The sequence below is a fragment of the Gavialis gangeticus genome, unplaced genomic scaffold (genome assembly GCF_001723915.1).
Source record: "Gavialis gangeticus isolate Ggan-Ray unplaced genomic scaffold, GavGan_comp1, whole genome shotgun sequence".
Lineage (NCBI taxonomy): Eukaryota > Metazoa > Chordata > Crocodylia > Gavialidae > Gavialis > Gavialis gangeticus.
Window position 1 is genome coordinate 162131 of NW_017728983.1, and position 20319 is coordinate 182449.

A 20319-nucleotide genomic window follows, 5' to 3' on the forward strand; every position below is an offset into this window, starting at 1 on the left:
ACATGTCACAGTGCCCTGCTCCCTTGGGTGGGGGCTGGAAGTAGCAGCTGGAGGAAGTAGGGGGAACCTGGAGTCTCTGGCTGTTATTACAGCTGGAGCAATGCAGGAGCCTGAGGGTCCCAGTATAACCCCTTGTGGGTCACATGCAGCCTTCAATAAAAAAAAAAAAAATTAAGCCCCTTTTAAATCCACCCCCTAAATGGCTCAGGCCATATAAGGAGGGAGAGGAATGGAGATAACAAGGGTCCTTAAAAAAAATAAACCCTTACAGCTCCTCTTCCACCCCCCACCTGCTCCAACTGGTAGCTGATGACCATGTTCCATCCCGAGGTCACAGTATTTTTAGGCTTAATGCGATTAGAGGATTTGCCATCGTGCGACGGGTGGGGCCCTGCACCAGCAACAGAAATCACACAACTGGGCAGCATGGTTGGCATTGGGGAGGCTCTCTCCCCTCCCTGAGGGAAGTGATAAGCCTGAACCCATCTAAGTCAGTGGCGTGCCCCAGTAACCCCCCTGCACGGCAGCTTGGACTAGGAGACTCATGTCGCATTGCAGACGGCAGCTCCCAGCTACGTGGAGCCCTGAAGCTTAGTCGCAGCAACATCTGTCAAAGGCCAGGGGCTTATTTATTTATTAAGTGAAAACAAAGATAAATCTGTCCTTCTAGCTAGATGAAAAGGTTGGTGGCAGCAAGTGGGAAGCAGCTCCCACCGTCCCCAAGGGAAAGTGCCAAAGCTGCCCGGGCCATTGCTTTAACACGACTCTGTCGAGAACGGCGGAGAGGAAGTTGCCAGGTAAACCTCAGGAGCAGCGGGTGGGCTGGCCGCAGTTATTTTTAACCTGCTGAGAGCAGCAGGGTCTATGCACCGACATCCCCCCCCCTCGGCAGCCCCCCAGGCTCAGTGGGTAGATGGAAGAGATAAAAGGCTGGCTCTGCTCTCATTCCGAGGCGTGCAGATCAGACAGGACTTGCAGAGCTGGGACGTGGCCCTCAGTCCCCTCCAGATGTGCAGCATGGCATGCACACTACTCTCAGCTGCTGGTCTACTTGGCGTTGTGGCTACGCCAAAGGGCTAAGGCAGAGTTCTGCTCCAGCAGGGCTGTGGACCCTGGCACGGGGGATTTGCTTCCCTCCTCACCTCCCTTTGGGGTCTGGCAGTTGAACTAGTACCACACAGGGACATGTAGCAGCATATGATGGGAGTCTTGCTTGAAGCAAGGTTACAGTCTGAGATGTGTTCCCACAGGGTGTGCGCAAATACACTCTTAGGGCCTCAGCATGGGGGTGGGAGGTCTCTTCCCTAGTCCCAGACAGTCCCTCACATCAACCTCCACACTGAGGGCCCAGCTCTCATACTGACCTGAGTCAATGCAGTAATCCCTGGGCTCCTGCTTAATGCCCATTGGAGACTGGAACCCATGCCTGGTGGGCCCAGGGATGCCCGGGACCCCGTGATCATAGAGGGGATCATGGTACTCCTGTTTGAATCCCTGAGGAGGGTGTGGGGCAACAGGGACAATCGGCTCTGACATCTGCCTGTGGTAGACGGGGCGATTGTCTCCAGGAACCCCTGGCTGAGTGGGGAAAGGATGGCAGGGTTCAGACATCTGTCGCTGGAACCTAGGAGGGAGGGAAACACAAAGACAGGGAAAAAAAAGAGGTTACCCTGGCGGGCAAAACACATATGTCCCCAACAGAGGCAGGCAGGCTAGGCTTCACCGGGGTCATGGAGCTTGTTACTTCCAATTAGAGGTTAACAACCCAGGCCTATTTTTTTCACTGGGAGATGCCATCCAAGGCATTCCTATGCAAGAGACTGCAAGCACCAACACTGCCAGCTGCCACACAGAATAACCAGAAACAGGGGACAGGGCAATAAGTGCAGAGGGGAACCGAGGGCCATGCTCCCCTCCTAGCGCCGGAGACAGAATCCTGCCAACAGCTTTAGGCAGGCCATGGCACCTCTGTAAAATGCAACAAGAAGTGGAGTAGACTGTCCAGGGATGTCTTGCTCCCAAAGCTAGGGAGCAAGACCTCAATGTGATGGCTCTGGGGCTGTGAAAAGGACAGTGAGCAGTTAAGTGTCCAGAACCATGTGCTGGGGATGAATCTCTGAGAAACCCCTCATATCATCTCTTCCTTGTGAAAAACAGTGGAAGGTCCATCAGTTCTAAGGCTAGAAACTCACTCATCCCCAGCAGATGTGACCATAGCTCTCCAAGCAGGCTCCCAAGGAAGAAACAAGTTGTTGATGAGAACTACGACTGCCACAAAAGACTTTTTTCTCTGATGGGGTGAGAACGTGTGGGGGAAAGAACAGTTAAGATGACAAGCTCTGTTTGAACTTGATAACAGACTGCAAGGACCCCACCGTCACCAGCTAATAAAGCAGTGACCAGCTGCCCAGTAGATCTGGAGGGACTGAAATTAAATTCCCAAGTCAAGTTGTTTTTATGTAGACCAAAAAGAGACCTCGTGACTGCCTACCTATACCCCCCACATCCCTTGGGTCCAGCCAGTTCTGTTCCTCTGCTGCTAAGGGAGCCACCCCCAGGCTGTGTCCAGTAAGGGACACCCCGAGATCGCTCCCCTACCCTTGTTTCCTGAAGCACCTACTGTTATTACTGGGGGGAGTGGGCAGGGGGAGAAAGGCTTTGGGCACAATGCTCTATTTCCCACTCTTCGCCCCTTCGTGGCGACTGGCATAACATGAGTTCAAGCACCAGAGAGAATCAACCAAGCCCTGTCCACAGTGAGGGAATCAGACTGGCACATGCAGCTACCTCTCCTTCCTCACGTTGCAGGCCTTGCGCAAAAATCACTTCTTGGTACCTCACCTGGTGCTCAAGCAGATGAGAGACAAGTCCCCATCTCCAGGAAAGTCAGGAAGCCCTTCCCATATTTCTGGCAGAGGGAAAAGTTCAAAATGAAGACACAGAGAAGAGAGGGGCCCTGCGACAAGTTTGCTCCCACTAAGGACTGGGCACATGCATAAATGCTCAATCCACTTAGCAATCAACGGAAGACAAATGGCTGCTAATCTGCCTCTGAGGCTGGGATTAAGCCTTTAACATGCTAAGGTGGGAACAGGGCAAATTTTCCCAAAGGCCACATACCTTGGAGCTCATGCAGATGCTCAAGATGACAAGCACCAGACATGGCCCACTCAGGGCGACCCTCAAACAACTCAGTACTGAAGAACCAGCTCCCCTACCTCTTGAACTTTCCCCTTCTGGCCTCTCAATTCAAGAAAGTTGCTACACCACATACCTACGTGAAGCGCAAGTCCAGTTTCTCACACCAGGGAATCGCTCATGGGTGACTGGCGCCACCTTAGTTGGTGGGGCATGTGCCTCCCCTGGGACTAGTCCCACTGACTGATAGGGGGTCCCCCCGTGGTGGATCTCACTGCCTGGGAGGACCCCTATAATCGATCCCATGATGGCTGATCGCTACAGCCACTTCCAGGGGCGGCTGCAGCTGAGGCCACTTCTGGGAGTGGCTGCAGCAATTGGCCGGCGCTTGCAGGGGGGGCACCAGTGCTCCTGCCTGCCCTGCTGCCCATTGCCTAAGCGGCAAGTGTGGCCAGTCAGGGGGTGCACCAGTGCTCTCAGGGGGTGCACATGCACCCCCGTGTGCCCCCTACGTGTCACCACTGGAATCACTGCCATCCACAGGGGAGGAGAACGCAGCTTCCATGGCCCCATTTTTGACCTTACAGGGGTTAAGTGCTGTCAAGCTGGAGAGAAGTGGATGGGAGCCCTGCCTGGCGTTTCACCACGCACGCGCAGAGACCCCAGCGCTCTAGCAGATTAACACCTTGAAAGGCGATCTGTACAAATCCATTCCCTTTGCAAGTACCCCAAGGCCTGCACGGCATTGGCCTTGTAACCGGATCCTCTGCAGCTGACAGGCCTGGATTACTGCACTTCCGATGGATGTCCTTCTAACCTTCCAGACTGAAACTCTAGCCCCGCACTGGCATGGCCTCTGCAGGAAGTGGCACTTCCAGATGGGGCCGAGTCAATACCCCAAACATAGCTCTAAGGTCATTTGCAGCTCAGAGCCCCATGGTCTGCAAAGCAACCTCAGATGTCATTCGCTCAGGGGGTTTTTTTTGGAAAGAGCTGTGGTGGGGAGGAAGATGAGAGCAGAAATATGCAGGGAGGTAAGCTCGTCTTTTGAAGCCCAATGTTGATTTATGTTCCTATGGCTTCCACTGGTGCGGCTTAGCCAAGCATTTCCCATTTCACCCTGCTTGATAAAATTTGTGCAACTTTTTTGTGCCCTGACCTTCATGTGACGCAGAGCCCTCCCTCCTTCAGGCCCCTCTCTGAGGGACTGATCTGCATTCTGCAGGCAGGACCTTTAAAAAGAAGCCCCTTGTTTACAGAGACCAAACAAGTTAAACCCTACAGATACAGGCACAGCTCTGTTTCTAGAAAGCCTTTTTCTTTCCACTTCCCCACTCTTCCAGCAGAACCTGCCTCTACAGGGTTCTCAGCCTTGGAAGAGCTGCTGTGGATGTCTAAGACAATGAACTAACTCAAAGGAAAGCACAGACTTCCTGGTCCCTAACCTAGGCAAAGTAAAGCCCACAGCTTGCTCTAAAAGGCCCAGCTAAATATTGGATATAGACACAAGAACAGAGGGAAAGAAAGAGTTACTGAAACTATGCTGAGCTAAGATGCTGCTTCTGCATGTTTTAGTCATAGCTGCTGGTCTGAACGGGCAGCCACGTTCCACACAGCTCTCCCAGGGAAACTGGAGACAGGCAAATTTGATGCAATAAGATGGATCTGCAACTTGGCAAGAGTCAAATAGAATAAATTGTTAATTCTTCGGCAACAAACTGAAAATGCCAACTCAAGTGGGAAGCCACCATGACCTCAGGCAGCAGCGAGCTCGCCAAATGCCAATCATTTTCACCAACTCACACTAAAGGGAAGGACAACAAGCACTTGTGAGGATGGTATGAGGAGGGATAGAGCACAATCTCGGCAAGCTGAAGTGGCGTAGAAACACATACAAACATAGCCGATTAAGTAAGGACAAGTGTCCAGCAACTCCCACACGAGACAATAGCAAGACTCACGTATGTGCAAGCAGGAGCTAGGCAAGGGTATCACAGAAATGACCTTGGCTCTGTGTTGATAAGAAACTGAGGTGGGATGTGGAGGGGGCAGGAAATGAAAGAAATGTTCCTTTTTCTTTTCCCCCCCCCCCGCAGGATGTACAACAGTACTAAATCCTCTTAGCCAGTTACCTCCACAGTGTGGAGGAGGTGGTTAGAACAGGGGGAGGATACCTACTTAGTTCTCAATGAGCTTCCAAGTGAGTTATTCGGTGAGCTGGGAAGAGAACCTGCACCTTCCGCCTCCTATTCCGGGGACAGATGCACTGGTGGGTACTCATGGTGGGACGTTTTCCTCACCAATGGCTTGTAGCCCGCAGTTAAGAGTTTTAAGAATGTATCCTCACCCAGACAAGTGAACAAGGCTCTTAGTGTTTTCAGACTCTCTACAGGACATCCCACAAGATGCACTTCCCAAATTGGAGCTACGTTTAGATGGAACAAGGCTGGGAGTGCACCTCAGCAATCTTGAGCAAAGCACATTACAGGGGTATCTCTAAAACAGGCACTGCTAAGCTTACACTCCTGAGTTATCCAACTCTGTTGATAAATGGAAACAGAGCAGGCACACAACCAACTCCAAATGAGCCCTGCAGTGACACCATGCAGGGGTAGCAAAGACTCACGGTGCTTCTACAACACTTCACTTGGCCATAACTGGCAGCAAAGATGGAGGAAATAGGGGTGGCCAAGCTCCTGTTCTCCAATAGTTTGTCAAAGGTTGGGCACTGCCATAAGACCCTGACCAGCCTCCAGGGGCAGGGTAACTCCCTACAACTGTTTTACAGGCCAGCACTTTGTGAAACAGCTAAAGAGAGAATCCATCTACTCAACTTCTGGGCTGGAAGGCACATATACCACTGGTATGGCAGAGAAGTAAAAGTTAACAGTGGTTAAGGAAACTAACTGGGGAAGGGCAGGAAACCTGCTTGACACCATCCAGCATAGGACAGGTAGCAGCAAAGTTACACTGTGACAAGCAGAAAGGCACAATCCCTCCTGGAAAAGCAGAGGGAGTTGGGAAGGAACATGGACTGAGTCAGTGCTTAAACTCTCATAGCCTACCATAAATCAGCACCAGTCTCTTTGAGCCCAGCTGAAAAAGCTGGACTGTCTTGGGGAGAGGCAGCACGGCATGGGCAGCATGAGGTTTGTGTCAACCCCCTGCTGTTGTTTTGGGTTGGAAGCAATGGTAAGTTAGGGTGAATGTGGTAGCAGAGCACTGACTGGTTTGGAGAGATGCCTCCCAAGGAAGCAGAAAGCAATAAAGATCTTTGCAAAAGGTGACAAATGTTGCAGCAAGCCCTTTTAAAAAAATCCCAAGATCTGCAGTTTTCATCCATCTTTTGATTTCTAAAAGGAAGAGAAACAGACAAAAGCAGAAGTGATCTACTTGTTTATAAGGATGGGACATCACATGGCCCTGATCAGGCATGTTGACCCTCTGTTTGTCTGTCCCATACTCGCCAAAACGACACTCAGCTGTTAAATTCTGAGAAAAGGGATCAACCTGCTGGGTTTGGAGAAACTTCTGCTCAGTCTTAAGAGAAGAGAAAAGCGCACGTTTGGTCTAGATAGAAGGCAAATGGTGCTTGTTACCTGTGCTCTGTTGGATACTGGTTTTCAGGCATCATCTTTGGCATTTGCATGGGTGGATGAGGTGGCCGGGGCACTGCAAACGTTTGCTGCCTTGGTTCCTGAAGAGAATGAAGGGCGGGTGCAGTTGATGCTGGGGGAGCCCCCCGCAGCGGGCCTGTTGGTGCGACATGGGCCGCGGTCTGCACAGACGGAGGTGGTGGAGGGGGCGGAAGCGACGAGTTCTGATGAGTGGGTGACACGGGTGTAGCAGGTGGGGTTACTGGCTTGAACCCGGCTTGGGGCTTTCTGTCATAGGCACTGCAAACAGAAGACAGAAAGGACCATGATGTAGCAAGGACCACAGGAGCAGTTTCCTGACACTGCTCACAGCGACCCAAGCCTGCTAGTGTTTCCTGGCTGTCAGGAGGCAGCGGCACTAACACTGCTGGGTTGTGAGCAGTCCCCAGGGAAATCTCTGTACCTCAGAGAAGCAGCAGGCAAGACAGGTCCCCATGATGCAGCCTCAGATTTCCCGCTACCTTTCCCCTTCCAGTCACGTGTGAAAAAACCAAAAATCCCAGCTCGTCGTATTTAAACCTTCCCCTACATTGTGAACTCTTTGTTTGGGATTTTACAGCAAACAAGTTTTAGCGAGGATCTGTGTGATGGATTACACTCTGCAACATTACTACCAGCAGTTATCGTGCAACTGTGCAACCTCTAATCAGCTGCCAGGGACTGCATAGAAAGTGGGTCTTGGCGCACTGGAACCAAGCAGATTTCATGTCCAGGGCAGGCCATCCGAATGAGAAGGCACACGGAGTGGCGCCTGGGATTCCTGCAGGTCTCTCACGAGCACATGAGAACCCTGTGTATGCAGCAGTAAATCCCAAGCATTTGGGTATTTAGGGCTCTAGTTCCCCCTTAAATCTGCCACTGGGTCTATAAATGGTCATGGAAACACAGATCAGGTTTAATGAGTTGTTTAAACTCCTGAGCTGCTGGAAATGGAATCAGCCAAAAAAATCTCTGACCCTTTAAATGGGTGTGCTGTTGTAATTCCCCTAACCAACTCAATTCAGGAGGGCTTTTCATTTGCACTCTGGTCTTCAGTGTACTGCCCCCCCATCCCCACACTACTCCTGCTCTCAGGCTTCTTTGACTGCTGGGGTCCCCTGGTACCACCTACCAATAGTTGTAGAGGCACTTGTCTCCATAATTTGCACAGAGAGCCTGCTCGTGGCTGCAGGAGGACAACTCCGAGGACGGGCTGTGGAGTTCCCGCTTGATCTTTGCTGGAGGAGGGGCATGAAGTACCACTAAAATCAAAAGAGGAGGAGAAGAAAACAATTAAACAGGCACCACCATGTCTTGCTTTCCCTGTTTCATCTGCCATTACAGCTCCCGTGCACGGGCTTCGAGCTAATACGGAGCTATATGAGAAGGCAACAGACCAAGGCTTACAGCACTTTGTGGTACACAAGCTAGCATGCACAGCAGGGCAGAGAGCAGGCTTACAGCCAGTTTCCGCTCCCTTTCAAGGCATGTTTTGATTGAAAAAAAATCTAATGTTCTGGCCAGCAGTAGGCAGCAAATTGTATAGGATTGCCCCGTGCACCCTTCAGGAGGGTGGTGACTGGCTATCACTAACTGCAGAGGACCCAGCTCTTGCTAGCTGCCAATTTGGCACTGCTGAAACCCAATTGTCCCCAAGCTTCAGAGGGGCCAATTGGAGCCAGTTCTGGAAGAACTCTGGGAAAAGCAAGGCTATAGAAGGCAAGAGCTCTGCTCTGTCTGGGGAGGCCAGGTGACAAGATAAGACCCAATGGGCACAACTGTGGAGACGGGCACGTTTTGGATCTTGGATGTACACTGCAAGAGGCAGATCTTGGGAGGGTGAATGTAGATGGCAGGGCACTAATAAACACAGCCTGCCTCAAAGCTATTAAACTGTGATGGCACCATCATGTGAAGGACCATCCCCAGCAATGAACATGCACACTTTGCTGCCTCCCACCCTCCAGCGGTTTTGGGCCCAGCTTTGCCAAGGATCCCCATGCAAGCCAGTCTGCAGAGAGCTTTTCAGCCTAGACCTCTTCAGCCTTCAGGCAGCGAAGCCAACTGAATGCATCAAGTCTGAAGAGCACTTTCATATGGCCCCTAGCTGGTGTTAAATCGTGAAGAACATGCACTGTTCTCTGCGATCTGTCTTTGCTACCTAACAGGCAATACAGGACAATAGGCAAGTCATCCAAGAAACACCAAGAGCCCTCCACTTAATGTAAAAGGTAAAACTGAAGTCGCTGGGAGGGGCGAAAGCAGCAGTCTGACAGAAGCCTGCACAAAGGTCTCTGGCAAGCATCTGTCAAGAAAGACAGGACCGTTTTTAAGCATCTGAAAGGCTGCTACAGAGAAGATGCAAGAACACTGCTCTCCCTTGCTGCAGAAGACAGGACATGTAGCAATGGGCTTCAAATGAAGCAAGGCAGATTCAGTTCAAGTCTCTGAAACAAAGAACCACCAAAGCCCTTTAACTGTAAAAACAGAGAACAAGCTGCCCAGGGAAGTTGTGGAGTCTCCCTCACGGGAGGTGTTCATAAAGAGGTTGGATAGGCCTCTGCCCAGAGAGAAATGGTGCGTCCTGAATCCGAACGTGGGCTGGACTAGATCAGTGTTTCTCAACTTGCGGGTTGCAACCCAAAAGTGGGTCACAAAAAATATCTGAAAGGGCTGCAAACAAACTTTAAAAATGGATTCTCCCTTCCAAGAGAAAAACATGGGAAACTGTGGCTTTCTCCTTGCAGGCTGCTGTATTTCCAGCCTGCTTGGGGACGCCCCTGCCCCACACACCGAGGGGCTGGGGGCAGCAAGTCGGGGGCACGGGGCACTGGGTCGGGACTGGCCAGTGATGTTTACAAATGGGTCCGGGTACAAAAAAGGTTGAGAACTGCTGCATTAGGTAACCCTTGAGGTCCCTCCCAACCCTGTGACCCTGTGTTAGATAGCAGGCCCACGAGCCCAGTGCTGGGAGCCATGGTTTGCTGTTCCTCCTCAAACACCAGGCAGGAGAATACAGTCCCCAGTGCCCCTTTTTCATAGGCTTATACAGCATTTTCCTCGGTCTGTACTCAGCCTGGAGGAAGTTTCTCTTCACGTTTTACTCTGCAATCCACACAGGGCTGGGGCAACGTGCTCCCATGTACCTGTACACATGCACGTCCACAGAGATAGTGGTGTGCTGGTGCCTCTCTCTCCTGGTACAGGCACCCACTGCCTTGTATCTGAGCACGCTTACACAGCCGTTCCTGTGGGAACCCATTAAACATGGCCCATGTCCTGGTCTCTGCTCCCTGGTGGAGCCAGAGCCCCGCATGGCAAACACTCCTCCTCTTCCTCCAGCCAGAGGCCAGCGACCCTTTAAACACCAGACTATGTAATTCTGGCTACAGCCCGACGGCGTCAAAGTCTGCTAACTATATATAATTTTTTAAACCAACTAATATACACTTAACCTAATTAATTTCTAAAAACAGACACTCTGGAAAGGGAAGGTACGTCAGCGCGCTCTACCTAAATAGCGGCTGCGGTGAGCAGCCAGGCTTAATCAGAGGTGGAGTATTATCTCCACGCGGAGTCTAAACACATCCCAGAAACACGGAGGAGAGAACAGCTCTGCGCTCGGCATTCCCAGCTTGGCTGCTAATTAGCTGCTCAAGTTTGTCAGCGGCTAAAGCCTTGAGAGACGTGGCAATGTCTAACCCCTCACATAGCTGGTCCCAAGGGCACTAGAAAACCCCAGGAGGCTTCAAAGCAAAATCACAACCCTTTCCCTCTCTCCCACCCTGCAAGCAAGGGGAGGCAGCTCTGCTCTGGGGATCGATTTTTTTTTCTTAAATAATATATTTTGTGTTCCAGGTCAAATTAGCCAAATTGGCTCCAAATCATATCAAAGGAGCAGAACTCAATCGTTCCAAGAACCGTACTGATTCTAAACACCGTGCATGGCGCTACAACTGGCAAGCATCCTCTGTCCCAGCCTCTCACCCTGGGACTTCAGATACTCCCAAATCAGTTGGCAGACATCCTAAAGCAGGCCCAAGCCCACAGGTCTTGGGATTCGGATGCCCCCAGAAGCTACAGGCAAGCCCAGTTAAACACCCGCATGAGATGGGAGGATGCCCTAGCCCCTTTCAGGGACATATCAGTGGCCTTCCATTGCCTCCCTTCTCCCTCAGGTGACAGAGACAGGCCCGTTCGGACCCCAGCTGCATCCTCTGATGCTGGAAGAAACGGGTCCTATAGCAATGCAGAGGCATTTGGCAATCTCTTCCCCCAGCAGCATCTGTGCTTCCAGGTCCACGCCTCGCTACCCTCCAGCATTTCTAGTGTTAACCCTGCCCGCATTCCCCACACTGAGTGCAGCCAGCAGCAGGAAAGCAAAAGGAAACTTATTTTGGAGGGGCTCCAGCTGCCAATCACCAGCATGTTTCTCTCTAACAGTCTCCGTGTTGTTTGAGCCGGGCTGTTTTTCCGCCAGCAGCACAATGGGGCCTGGTTATTCATTGAAAAAGTCTGCGCGCGGGCACCGCCCTCCATTCACAACCAATTTGGAATGCTCCATTCATTCAGAGGGGAAAAAAAAATTAAATCCCTCCAGCTCAGCACTACCATTCAAGAAAAGGGAAACGACACTTCAGAGCATAACAGAGACCAGCTGCCCGCACCGCGCGGCCAGGGCCATGCGTGGCGTCTGAATGCCTTGCATAAACAGTGCAGGAATGGCAGGCGCAGCTCGCGGGGACTTGGCCTTTGCACCAAGTTCATGCAAAACCCAAATGATTGCACAACTCTGCTTGCGGCCAGGACCGGAAACGCCCTTTGGCAAAAGGAGTAACGATGAAAAAAAAAATTAAACTTGCACTCCTTTGTTCAAAACAGGGCTGCTGGCTGCCAGGGGACAGGGAAGGCTCACAGCTAGGCCCAAGTTCTCGCGCGGCAGCCCAGGGAGAACCCACTGTCCTACATGCTCCTTCTGCAGGGGGAGGGAGCCACACCTCGCTAGCTCCGCTTTATTCCTGGGCCGGATGGCAGTGCCCACAGAATCACAGACAATGAGGGTTAAAAGGGACCTCAGGGGGCCACATCTAGTCCAACCTCCTGCTCCAAGCAGGACCAGCCCCAACTAGATCATCCCAGCCAAGGCTTTGTAGCCTGGTTTTAAAAATCTCCAAGGATGGAAAGTCCACAGCCTCTCTGGGTAACCTGTTCCAGTGTTTTACTACCCTGCTCGTGAGAAAGTTTTAGCTTATATCTAACTTCAGCTTGGCTTGCTGTAACTTGAGCCCATTGCTCCTTCTGTCATCTAGCACCACTGAGGACAGTCCAGCTCCATCCTTTTTGGAACCGCCCTGCAGGGCGTGGAAGGCTGCTATTAAACCCCCTCTCTGTCTTCCTCAGTGGTTCACCCCGAACCATTTTCATTGCCCTGCGCTGGGCTAGAAGGGATCTGCTTAGCCAAGATTCATGTACCAGACTACTGAGAGCCCCTAACCTTCCCCAATGTGCTCATGGTCAGCTAAAAGGAGATCACAGAGCTGGGGGCAGGAGAAGCAGTTAGTCCAACCGCCTCTCATGAGAGAGGTCCACCAAGCAGGGGCCAAGCCTGCATCTCTCCTGGAGCTTGCCAGGCCGCGGCATTGCTTATGCCAAGAGGCATGTGGAGCCAATGCAGCTCTGCTCTGTGCAGTCTGATAAGGGAACCGTCAGTGAGCTAGCAAATAAACAACCCCCCTTTACTGGCAAGGGTGCCCCTGGTCTGCTCCCGCGTGCAAGTAGTGAACAGGACAGGAACGCTGCCCCGGCAGGAGCTGCCTGGGAAAAGCACACCGTGCCAGGGCCCAGATGGAGCGCTGCATGCCTCAAAGGCACGCTGTGTGTGTGTGAGCCCGTGTCCGGCCTCCCGCTCTTGTGTTCTCTGCTATAATTAGAAGCCGGGGAGGGGGGAAGTAAGTAAGCGAGTCGCTTAACTACAGGCGAGGCTGGAGACTCTGCCTCAATGTACCATTACAGAGATTAGCTCAGGAATGCAGCGCTGGGAGGCTGGGGCTGGCAGAAGCATTTCTCCGTCTGAACTGGCCAGGTAGGGGGGTGGGAGGATCTTTCACTTCCCAGCACTGCCGCTGTTGCTCCTGCCTTTCCCTGCAGCCCTTCAGGGCATTTTGCACCTCCAGCCAGACAAAGCGCTTTTCATGAGCTAGAACAGAGAGCAGCAAGCAGGAGAAGCCTATGGGCTGGCCAAGGTCTTGGTCTGTGCAGACACTATGCATTTCGGCAGAGGCAGGCACCAGTCTATCCCAGTCAGACCACACTGACCCACCGTCTGCTGAGAAAAGCCTGAACTTTACCACCTTTCAAAGAAAAGCTTAGGCTTCTTTGCTTTCCCTCCTTCCTCTCTGCACCCTCTTTTTCAAATGGGATTGTCTCATTCTCCCTCCTCCAAAACCCTTATTATTGCCACCTCACAGCAGCTAGTCCTTCTCAAGTGAGCCTGCAAAGATCTGATTTGCTGCTGCAAAAGGACAGCAAGAGAAAGGATGTGCAAAAGTAAAGTCCTCAGAGGGACTGGCAGAAACCCCTAAGCAGGAATAACCGCCTGCACCACGCCACTCCAGAGATCGCACCTCTCCGGGAAGTGGCTCTGTTAGTGAGTTTGGGGGCCCACTTCTGCTCACCCGAGAAATGGAGGGTGGGGGCATTCTCCACTGAAGCAATTCACAACCCTGGCTGAGAACTGGAGGGTTAGATCAGTGGTTCTCAAAGACTACTTTGGCTCACATATTCCTCTTTAAAAGTTTGTTACATTGCTGTTTTCCCCTAAGTCCCCAAGTCAGGTCACTAAAATGATACTGTGACCTCTCCAGCCACCCTAGAGATACTGTAGAGCTGTTTCATTTTGAATTTTCCTTCCTTCTCTTCCATTTATATTGCCTCTCCCAATCCTCCTCCAGAAGTTTACCACATATGCAACTGGGGAGCCCTTGGGCTGGATGATGGAAGGGTCCTTCGCCCTTTGAAACCCAGCAAGACAGTACTGCACACAACCCACTACAGCCACTTCCCTCTCCTCTCTGTAAAAAGTTCAAAAGAGAGTAGCACGAGAGAAAGCAACAGTTTTCGAGCTCTTCTGATCAAGCTTCAAACAAACATTGCAGCCCCCACGTCAGCCCAGGGCTTTTGATTTCTCCGCTTTTAGAAATCTGATCTCTAAATGGTTCATATACGCGGACTCTCCAGATGGGGCGAGAAAGGAAGGACAGGTGTTCTAAGGTTTAAACAACAAAATAAATAAACCGGGAGCCATTCACAAGTTATTATTTCAAATACTCCTAATGTTTCAAATCCTTAAGCTCTCTGCCCTGGTAGCTAGAATACACCCTTCACCCCTTTCATCCACTGCGCTAATTTTAAGAAGATACCATTGACTCAAATTCAGATTTCAGGGAAACAAGTTGCAAGAAAACCCAAAGCCCAGAAGCAACAGAACATGCCTTTGCCCTGTTCGGAAATACATCGCAGCACTGGGAATCCCACAGCAAACGGACTGCATTTCAACCACGTCGGCCACTTCTGGCAAGACAAAGGCAAGAAACCCGGTGCGTAACAGCTAATCATTCCTACAGTGCCCAGCAAGGTACAGCCACGCCGGGCAAGTTAATGAGCTATTTAACTTGTCCACAAAAGGGCAAAGCAGGGACCTGAGGGGACACACCATAATGCTTGGCTTCTTTCCTCTTAAGCATGAAACTCTTCTCAAGTCATGTAAACAATGTTTCTTTGGTTTTGCAATTTAAGGTGTTATTCTGGCCTGAGGGAAAGAGCATCAACATGGGCCCAGCAGCCAACTGAGAACTACTCCACAGTTTGCCCTCAGTCCTTTCCCGTGTAGGAGACAACTCTCCAGACAGCCCAGGACTATGGAACAAATGCCCCCCCAGGAACAAAGGCCACTCCCAAACCTCCCCACCTTCCACTCCAAGAGCAAGGTCATTTTCTTTCTGACATGACAGAAGGCAACATCTATGTTAGAAAAAAACCCTACCAAGGCCCAACACTCTGGTGAACACACTTCTTCCCCTGGGGGGAGGACGGCAGAAGACGTAGCATAGGATGCACACAGGGTCACACCAACTGAGGTGTTACCATTGATGCATTACCAAAGTGGCTTCAGAGGCTACGGTGAGACACAAAATCCTGCTGGTTTTGCAGGGGCAGACCCCAACCAACACAGCAAGGCTCCCTGTAGACACAGAGATCTGCCATCACATTGCTTGCTCACTAGAGGCAGCAGTGGGGGGAGCAAGCCTCAGTGTAACCATCAGTAAAATGGGTATGAGTTATTGCCCAAAGGGTATGGAGTAGGTTATATACAAGGCCAAGATTTCCACCTCTCTCAACCCTCTCTTCCAACCACCTGTGCTGGGACTTCGGCTGGAGGAGGTATCCACCTACAGGCATTTGTGCAAGATGAAGGCTGACTTTAGAAGTGGGAAAAGGTCTCACAAGAAGCTTCAAGGCTAAGAATTCAGCTTTTCCCCCGCATGTGTCCTAGAGGAACTTTAGAACATCACTACCTTTATCCTGGGGCCCTCTACATTTCACCTCCCACAAGTATCATTTCTCCCACACACAGCAAGATACAATGCCATGACTCAGTCACCCACCAGAGTTGTAAGACACCCAGCTTGCTGTGAAACACAGTGGTCAAGGAGTGCATTACACAAGAGGATCTCCAAAACAGAAAGTTGCCGGTGGCTTCTCTTCAAGAAACTTCCAGATATGGCAAAGATTTTTGGCAAGGCAGGCACAATACTTTACTGAGCCTGATGTTTATTAAACAGTGGGAAAGCCAAACAGGACACTTCCCATTTAGTGAAAGCAACATAGGAAGGATCAAATGAGTGAAACCAGGAAAAGGCTGGCTGCGCCATAGGGCAATGCCGTATTAGTGCAATAGTGCACAGCCCGACACTACGGCGGAGGGGGACTTGGCAATGCTGGTGCTGGGGGTGATGCGGGGGGAGAGATGACAGAATGGATTCGCTCAGGATAAAAATAAAACCTGCCCAAATAAGGAATCCTGGCATGTCATCGCTAAGGACTAGGGTGACGCCAAGACACCCAGGTCCCCAGCAGTGGCTGCCTTGTGAGCTCAGGCTACTGCCATTCCTGAGGGTAGGCTGAGCTATTGCATAACGGCAGGAAGAAGTGAAAGCAACTGTACACAAAGCACCATCAACTCCACTGAGTGCAATTAAAAAATACCTGCAAAACCTACAACTCCACCCAATCTCAACAGCAGAAGCAAGGCCACTTGCAGAAACACAGGTAAATTGCAGCTGACAGTGTCCCCTGGAAGTAACACAGCAGTCCCGTCCAATACCAGGCAAAGCAGGAACACAGACTAGAGCAAGGCCATGCATCCCTCCAGACCCACAGGACAGAATGGACACGGAGGCTGCTGTTCCTCTGAGCACTTCTTGGCTGTCCCAGAGGAAAGGGCAAGGCCAGCCTCCCTGCCCCCAAAGGTCAGTTCAGGCTGGCACAGCAGCTCCAGCACTGCCCAGGGTGTTCACTGAACACAGCCATGTTCCTCTTTATAGACTAGCAGAGGTTAAAAAGATTAGCGGAGGAGATCACAGCCCCACAGTAACCCTCTGAAGTGTGGGTTAGTGCAGCTAAGCCCCTGAAGGCAAGGAGACACTTCCCTTAAAACGAAAAATACTGTTCTAATCCTCCTCTGCCCCAGCCAACTAAGTTATGAAACAGTTGGGCTCTTTCCCTCCCTCCCTAGCTCTCTGCCAGGTGAGGGAGCAGGAAGCTATCAGGCTGTGCTGACTGCTACCAGATCTGCCAGCAGCATGGCACCTCTTCAGGATTTCTTCCGTCATGAAACCAAGACCTACACTGGAGTTCTGCAGGCAGGCTCGCTTCAGCCCAAAACACGTGTCATTGCAACAAGGCTCTTTGGGTTATTTCCTGCAGAAGCAGAACACATTTGAAACACACGTGCACTACAAACTGGCACTGAGAGCCACAGTTTATTTCTACCAAGCCCAACCAAGTCACCCTCAAGCCACTGCAAACCCAGTGACCAGGAGCAGCCATTTCATGTCTTTCAAAAACTCTTCAGGTTACAAAGACACAAGAGGCTGCCAAAGAGGCATCCGAGAGCAACTCTGCCAAAAGAGCCACCCTCCCACGCGTGCAGCAGTTTATATGGCTCCGAGCAAGAACGGGAAGGGCTGGGCTAGAATGTCAACACACAGCTCTACTCCTGACTCTAGGCCTGCCTTTCATCTCCGGGGAGAAAGGAGGAGGGGGAAGGGGGAGGACTATCCAGCAGAAACATTGGTTGTCTGGAGCAGTTTAATGGCAAGCGTCCCACTCACTCAGAAGTAATCAAAGAGCAATAATTAACATGCGCTTGCTATAAGAGACTCTGCTGCATGCTGCGACAGAGCTTAGGTGAAGAATCTGTTCCACTGCAGGCTACGTTTGATTTCCTTTCAGATCAGTCACCGTTTGGCTTCAGAGAAAGGCCCATTAATGAATACCAAACTAGCACATGTGGGGTTTTGTTTTTTTTTTTGCAGGTAACAATTGAAAACATCCTGCTTTCATTCAGCTTGCAATGCCACCACAAACAGAGTCCGATGTCTGCACAGGAACAAAAGCATCCCACACGCAAGGACTAGGAGCCCTGACTGGCACAGGTGTTTGTTATCATGCACCATGAGCACAGAACAACTCTCCCTCTATCATGCAATTCAAAAGAGACTGCATTTTCACCGGTCTTCCCTTAAAACGCTTGTACTTGCCAGTGATTACAGCTCCCTGATGCTGCTCCAGTTACGCTGCTCAGCTTTGCCCTTGACAATCTTTACTAGGCATTGACCATAAAAGCTCCAGAACTGGTTGAGGACTTTGCAGAGAGATGCTACTAACCAATTAGTGCTGTATCAGTCTCATAAGTGGTGCAGCTCCCTAACAAACTGGTTTCAAAAGCGAAGAATCTATTGAATTGCGGACAATCAGCAAGTGCTTAACCAATTCCAGACATCCTACTTAGAAGGTATTTACAAGTGTGGCTATTCTACAGCTGTTTAATAAAGGAAGAGCATTCACAAATATGGCCAAGCCTCAACTTGAAGGATCTAAGTCACCCAAGTCGGTGCTATCCTCTCCCTGACCTTGCTCTGTTTTGTGAATCAGTGCAGAAAACCATCACATTTGCCTCCTTTTAATGAAGGAGGGACAAAACCACAAACAAAACTTTTTTTTTTTGTGCATGGCATTGATCAGAACATTTTTCACAGCCAAATGGGAAGGAAATGGTAAAGAAGTTACTCACAGTTGTCAGACTGAAAATCTGGGACGAACTGCTCATCATCAGGAACTTGAGCTGGAAAAAAAAGTGGTTTGAGGTCTTTTAGTTTCTCCAACTATATCCGACTAGAAGGTTTTGTATGGAAAAAGGGCAGAGATGAAGACTTGCCTTCAGCTAACCAAGTCTCCTGCAGCTGGCTGAGGTCCTGGAACAGTTCTGGAACAGGAAAAGAGTGAAGCAGATGACAGTTACAAAAAACCAGAGTCAATCTACACGAAGAGAAGCAGCTACAGGCACTACTTACAGTAGTGACTGCTTAAACTTGAGTGGGGGGAGGAAAAAGAAGATTTGCTACCTTCCGAATCATGCGCCAGATCAGTGTCCAAAAACTTCCGTTTTCTATCAGTCACTGGGCGGCCTCGACAGTCTTCCGCGCAAGGCTTCTGAAAGAAAGGACAGCATCTTTCCATGAGCACCGCTGCTCAGCTGCAGGCGAGAGGCAGCTGGACAAAGAGAGAAGCCCCGTGCTAAGAAGCAGAGAGGGCACAAAACACCAGAGGGGGGGAGCAGGCAGAGGCCCGCCAGACTTACCCCCGGGACCATGAAAGGGACCTGCTGATCATAAAAACCATCCATTGTGCTTCCAAAACCTTTAATAGCCCCTTAGGTGTTTCCAGCATTGAAGCCAGCTCCAGCAAAAGAGGTGTCCAAGTTCCAACTACAGCTGATTTAAGACTGAGGAACAGCAGCAGCACCGAGAGACAGAAAGAGAGAGAGAGACGCGAATCAAAATATGCTTCTGCTTTCAGGCATGCAGCAGAGACTCCCCCTTCTCCAACGGCCCCAGGAGAACGCTGCCAGCAACCTAGAAAGATCAGCTCCCGCTGCAGCCCTGTGACACGCACCCGGCGCACTCTGCTTCACCATTAATCCCTCGACACTGACAGTTCCCCACTTGTTCAGTTACTCGCTCCCACAGCTCATCTTCATTCACAAGTTTCTCCCCCCCACCTCCCCTAGCCCAGCCTCTTGCTCCAACACCGAGGTCATAACCTTTCCTTGGTGATGTCACAGAGTCACTATGGCAACAGGTGTGGCGTCACTAAGGATGGATTACCCCCGCTTAGAAGCAAGCCTAGAGAAGAAGCAGAGGGGACAAGGGCGAGCTGGCGCTGCTGGGTGCACAAAATGTTTTCTCCTTACATGGCAAAAAGAGGGATATAAATAGCAACAAGTTCATGGAAAGCAAGTTCCAGTTTATTTAATGCGGGGAAGAGCAGTGCTCCGAAGGCAGCAGCTGAACCCACATCTCCACCGCACCCAAAACCCCAGGTTGTTGGCAGCAAGAGCAAGGTGCTCAGCGGGAGTTGGCTTTAGGGGGATAAAACCCTCATCTGCAGGAAGCCGGTGGCGCTGTCGTGCTCCCCATGGGTCAGCATGAAGGTGGAAAGGCACCAACTGCCCCACGTGCACGGCTCCTCAACACACCGCGGGCAAGTCCCTCCAAGTGGTCCCTCCAAGTCGCGGGACAGCGGCTGCACCCACTGCCGGGCTTTTTTCTAATGAAAAGTAGTAGTGGAGGGGCCAGATATGGAGGCGCAGCTGCTCTGAGTGGGGAGCAGAGGCACGGGGGTTAGACAGGCACCAAGATTCCTGTCCTCACCCCCCTGTACACGCGTGCACACACACACACCAACCACATGCAGTACACACACACACACTGAACAAGCAGCACTCGTGCAAGCAAAAACACACACACACACACACACACACACACACCATGCAAGACAGGCACGCGGCAAATGCAGAACGCGTGCACACGCCATATGGATGCACACATGTAACTCACATACAAGTCATGCATACAACTGCACAGCACAGATGCACACACCACACGCACTTGCACAATATGCACAAGCAACGTGTGCACATGCACACACACAACACACACATGCCCAGGCAGACACCCATGCACATGCGCTACCATTCACACACCACACAATATGTGCACACTGAACACAACACAGGCATGTGCACGTGCGCACACAACACACACATGTAACACACGTGGACGGACACGCCACGCGCAACACACACAAGCGCCACACAGGGCAGCGGCGCGCACACAGCCCGCACACGCGGCACTTCGCGTGCACATCTCCCCCGGGCGGGGGCACGGGCCGAGTTTCGTAACAAGCAGCACTGCCCCGCCCCGCA

The 20319-nt window shown here is 51.2% G+C and overlaps 1 protein-coding gene across 1 annotated transcript in view; it reads right to left on the reverse strand.

Annotated features, from left to right (window-relative positions):
• The window catches only part of ETV5 (ETS variant 5), a 34872-nt gene extending 15583 nt beyond the window's left edge, over nt 1–19289 (reverse strand). The window contains exons 1-8 of the mRNA XM_019512633.1: nt 18968–19289; nt 18694–18837; nt 18458–18545; nt 18271–18318; nt 18127–18177; nt 7906–8035; nt 6738–7034; nt 1365–1624 (exon numbers count right to left, since the gene is read on the reverse strand). Of these exons, the coding sequence (XP_019368178.1) occupies nt 1365–1624; nt 6738–7034; nt 7906–8035; nt 18127–18177; nt 18271–18318; nt 18458–18545; nt 18694–18738 (919 nt within the window). The 5' untranslated portion in view covers nt 18739–18837; nt 18968–19289. The remainder of the gene's footprint in view (nt 1–1364; nt 1625–6737; nt 7035–7905; nt 8036–18126; nt 18178–18270; nt 18319–18457; nt 18546–18693; nt 18838–18967) is intronic.
• Nucleotides 19290–20319: the final 1030 nt, after the last annotated feature.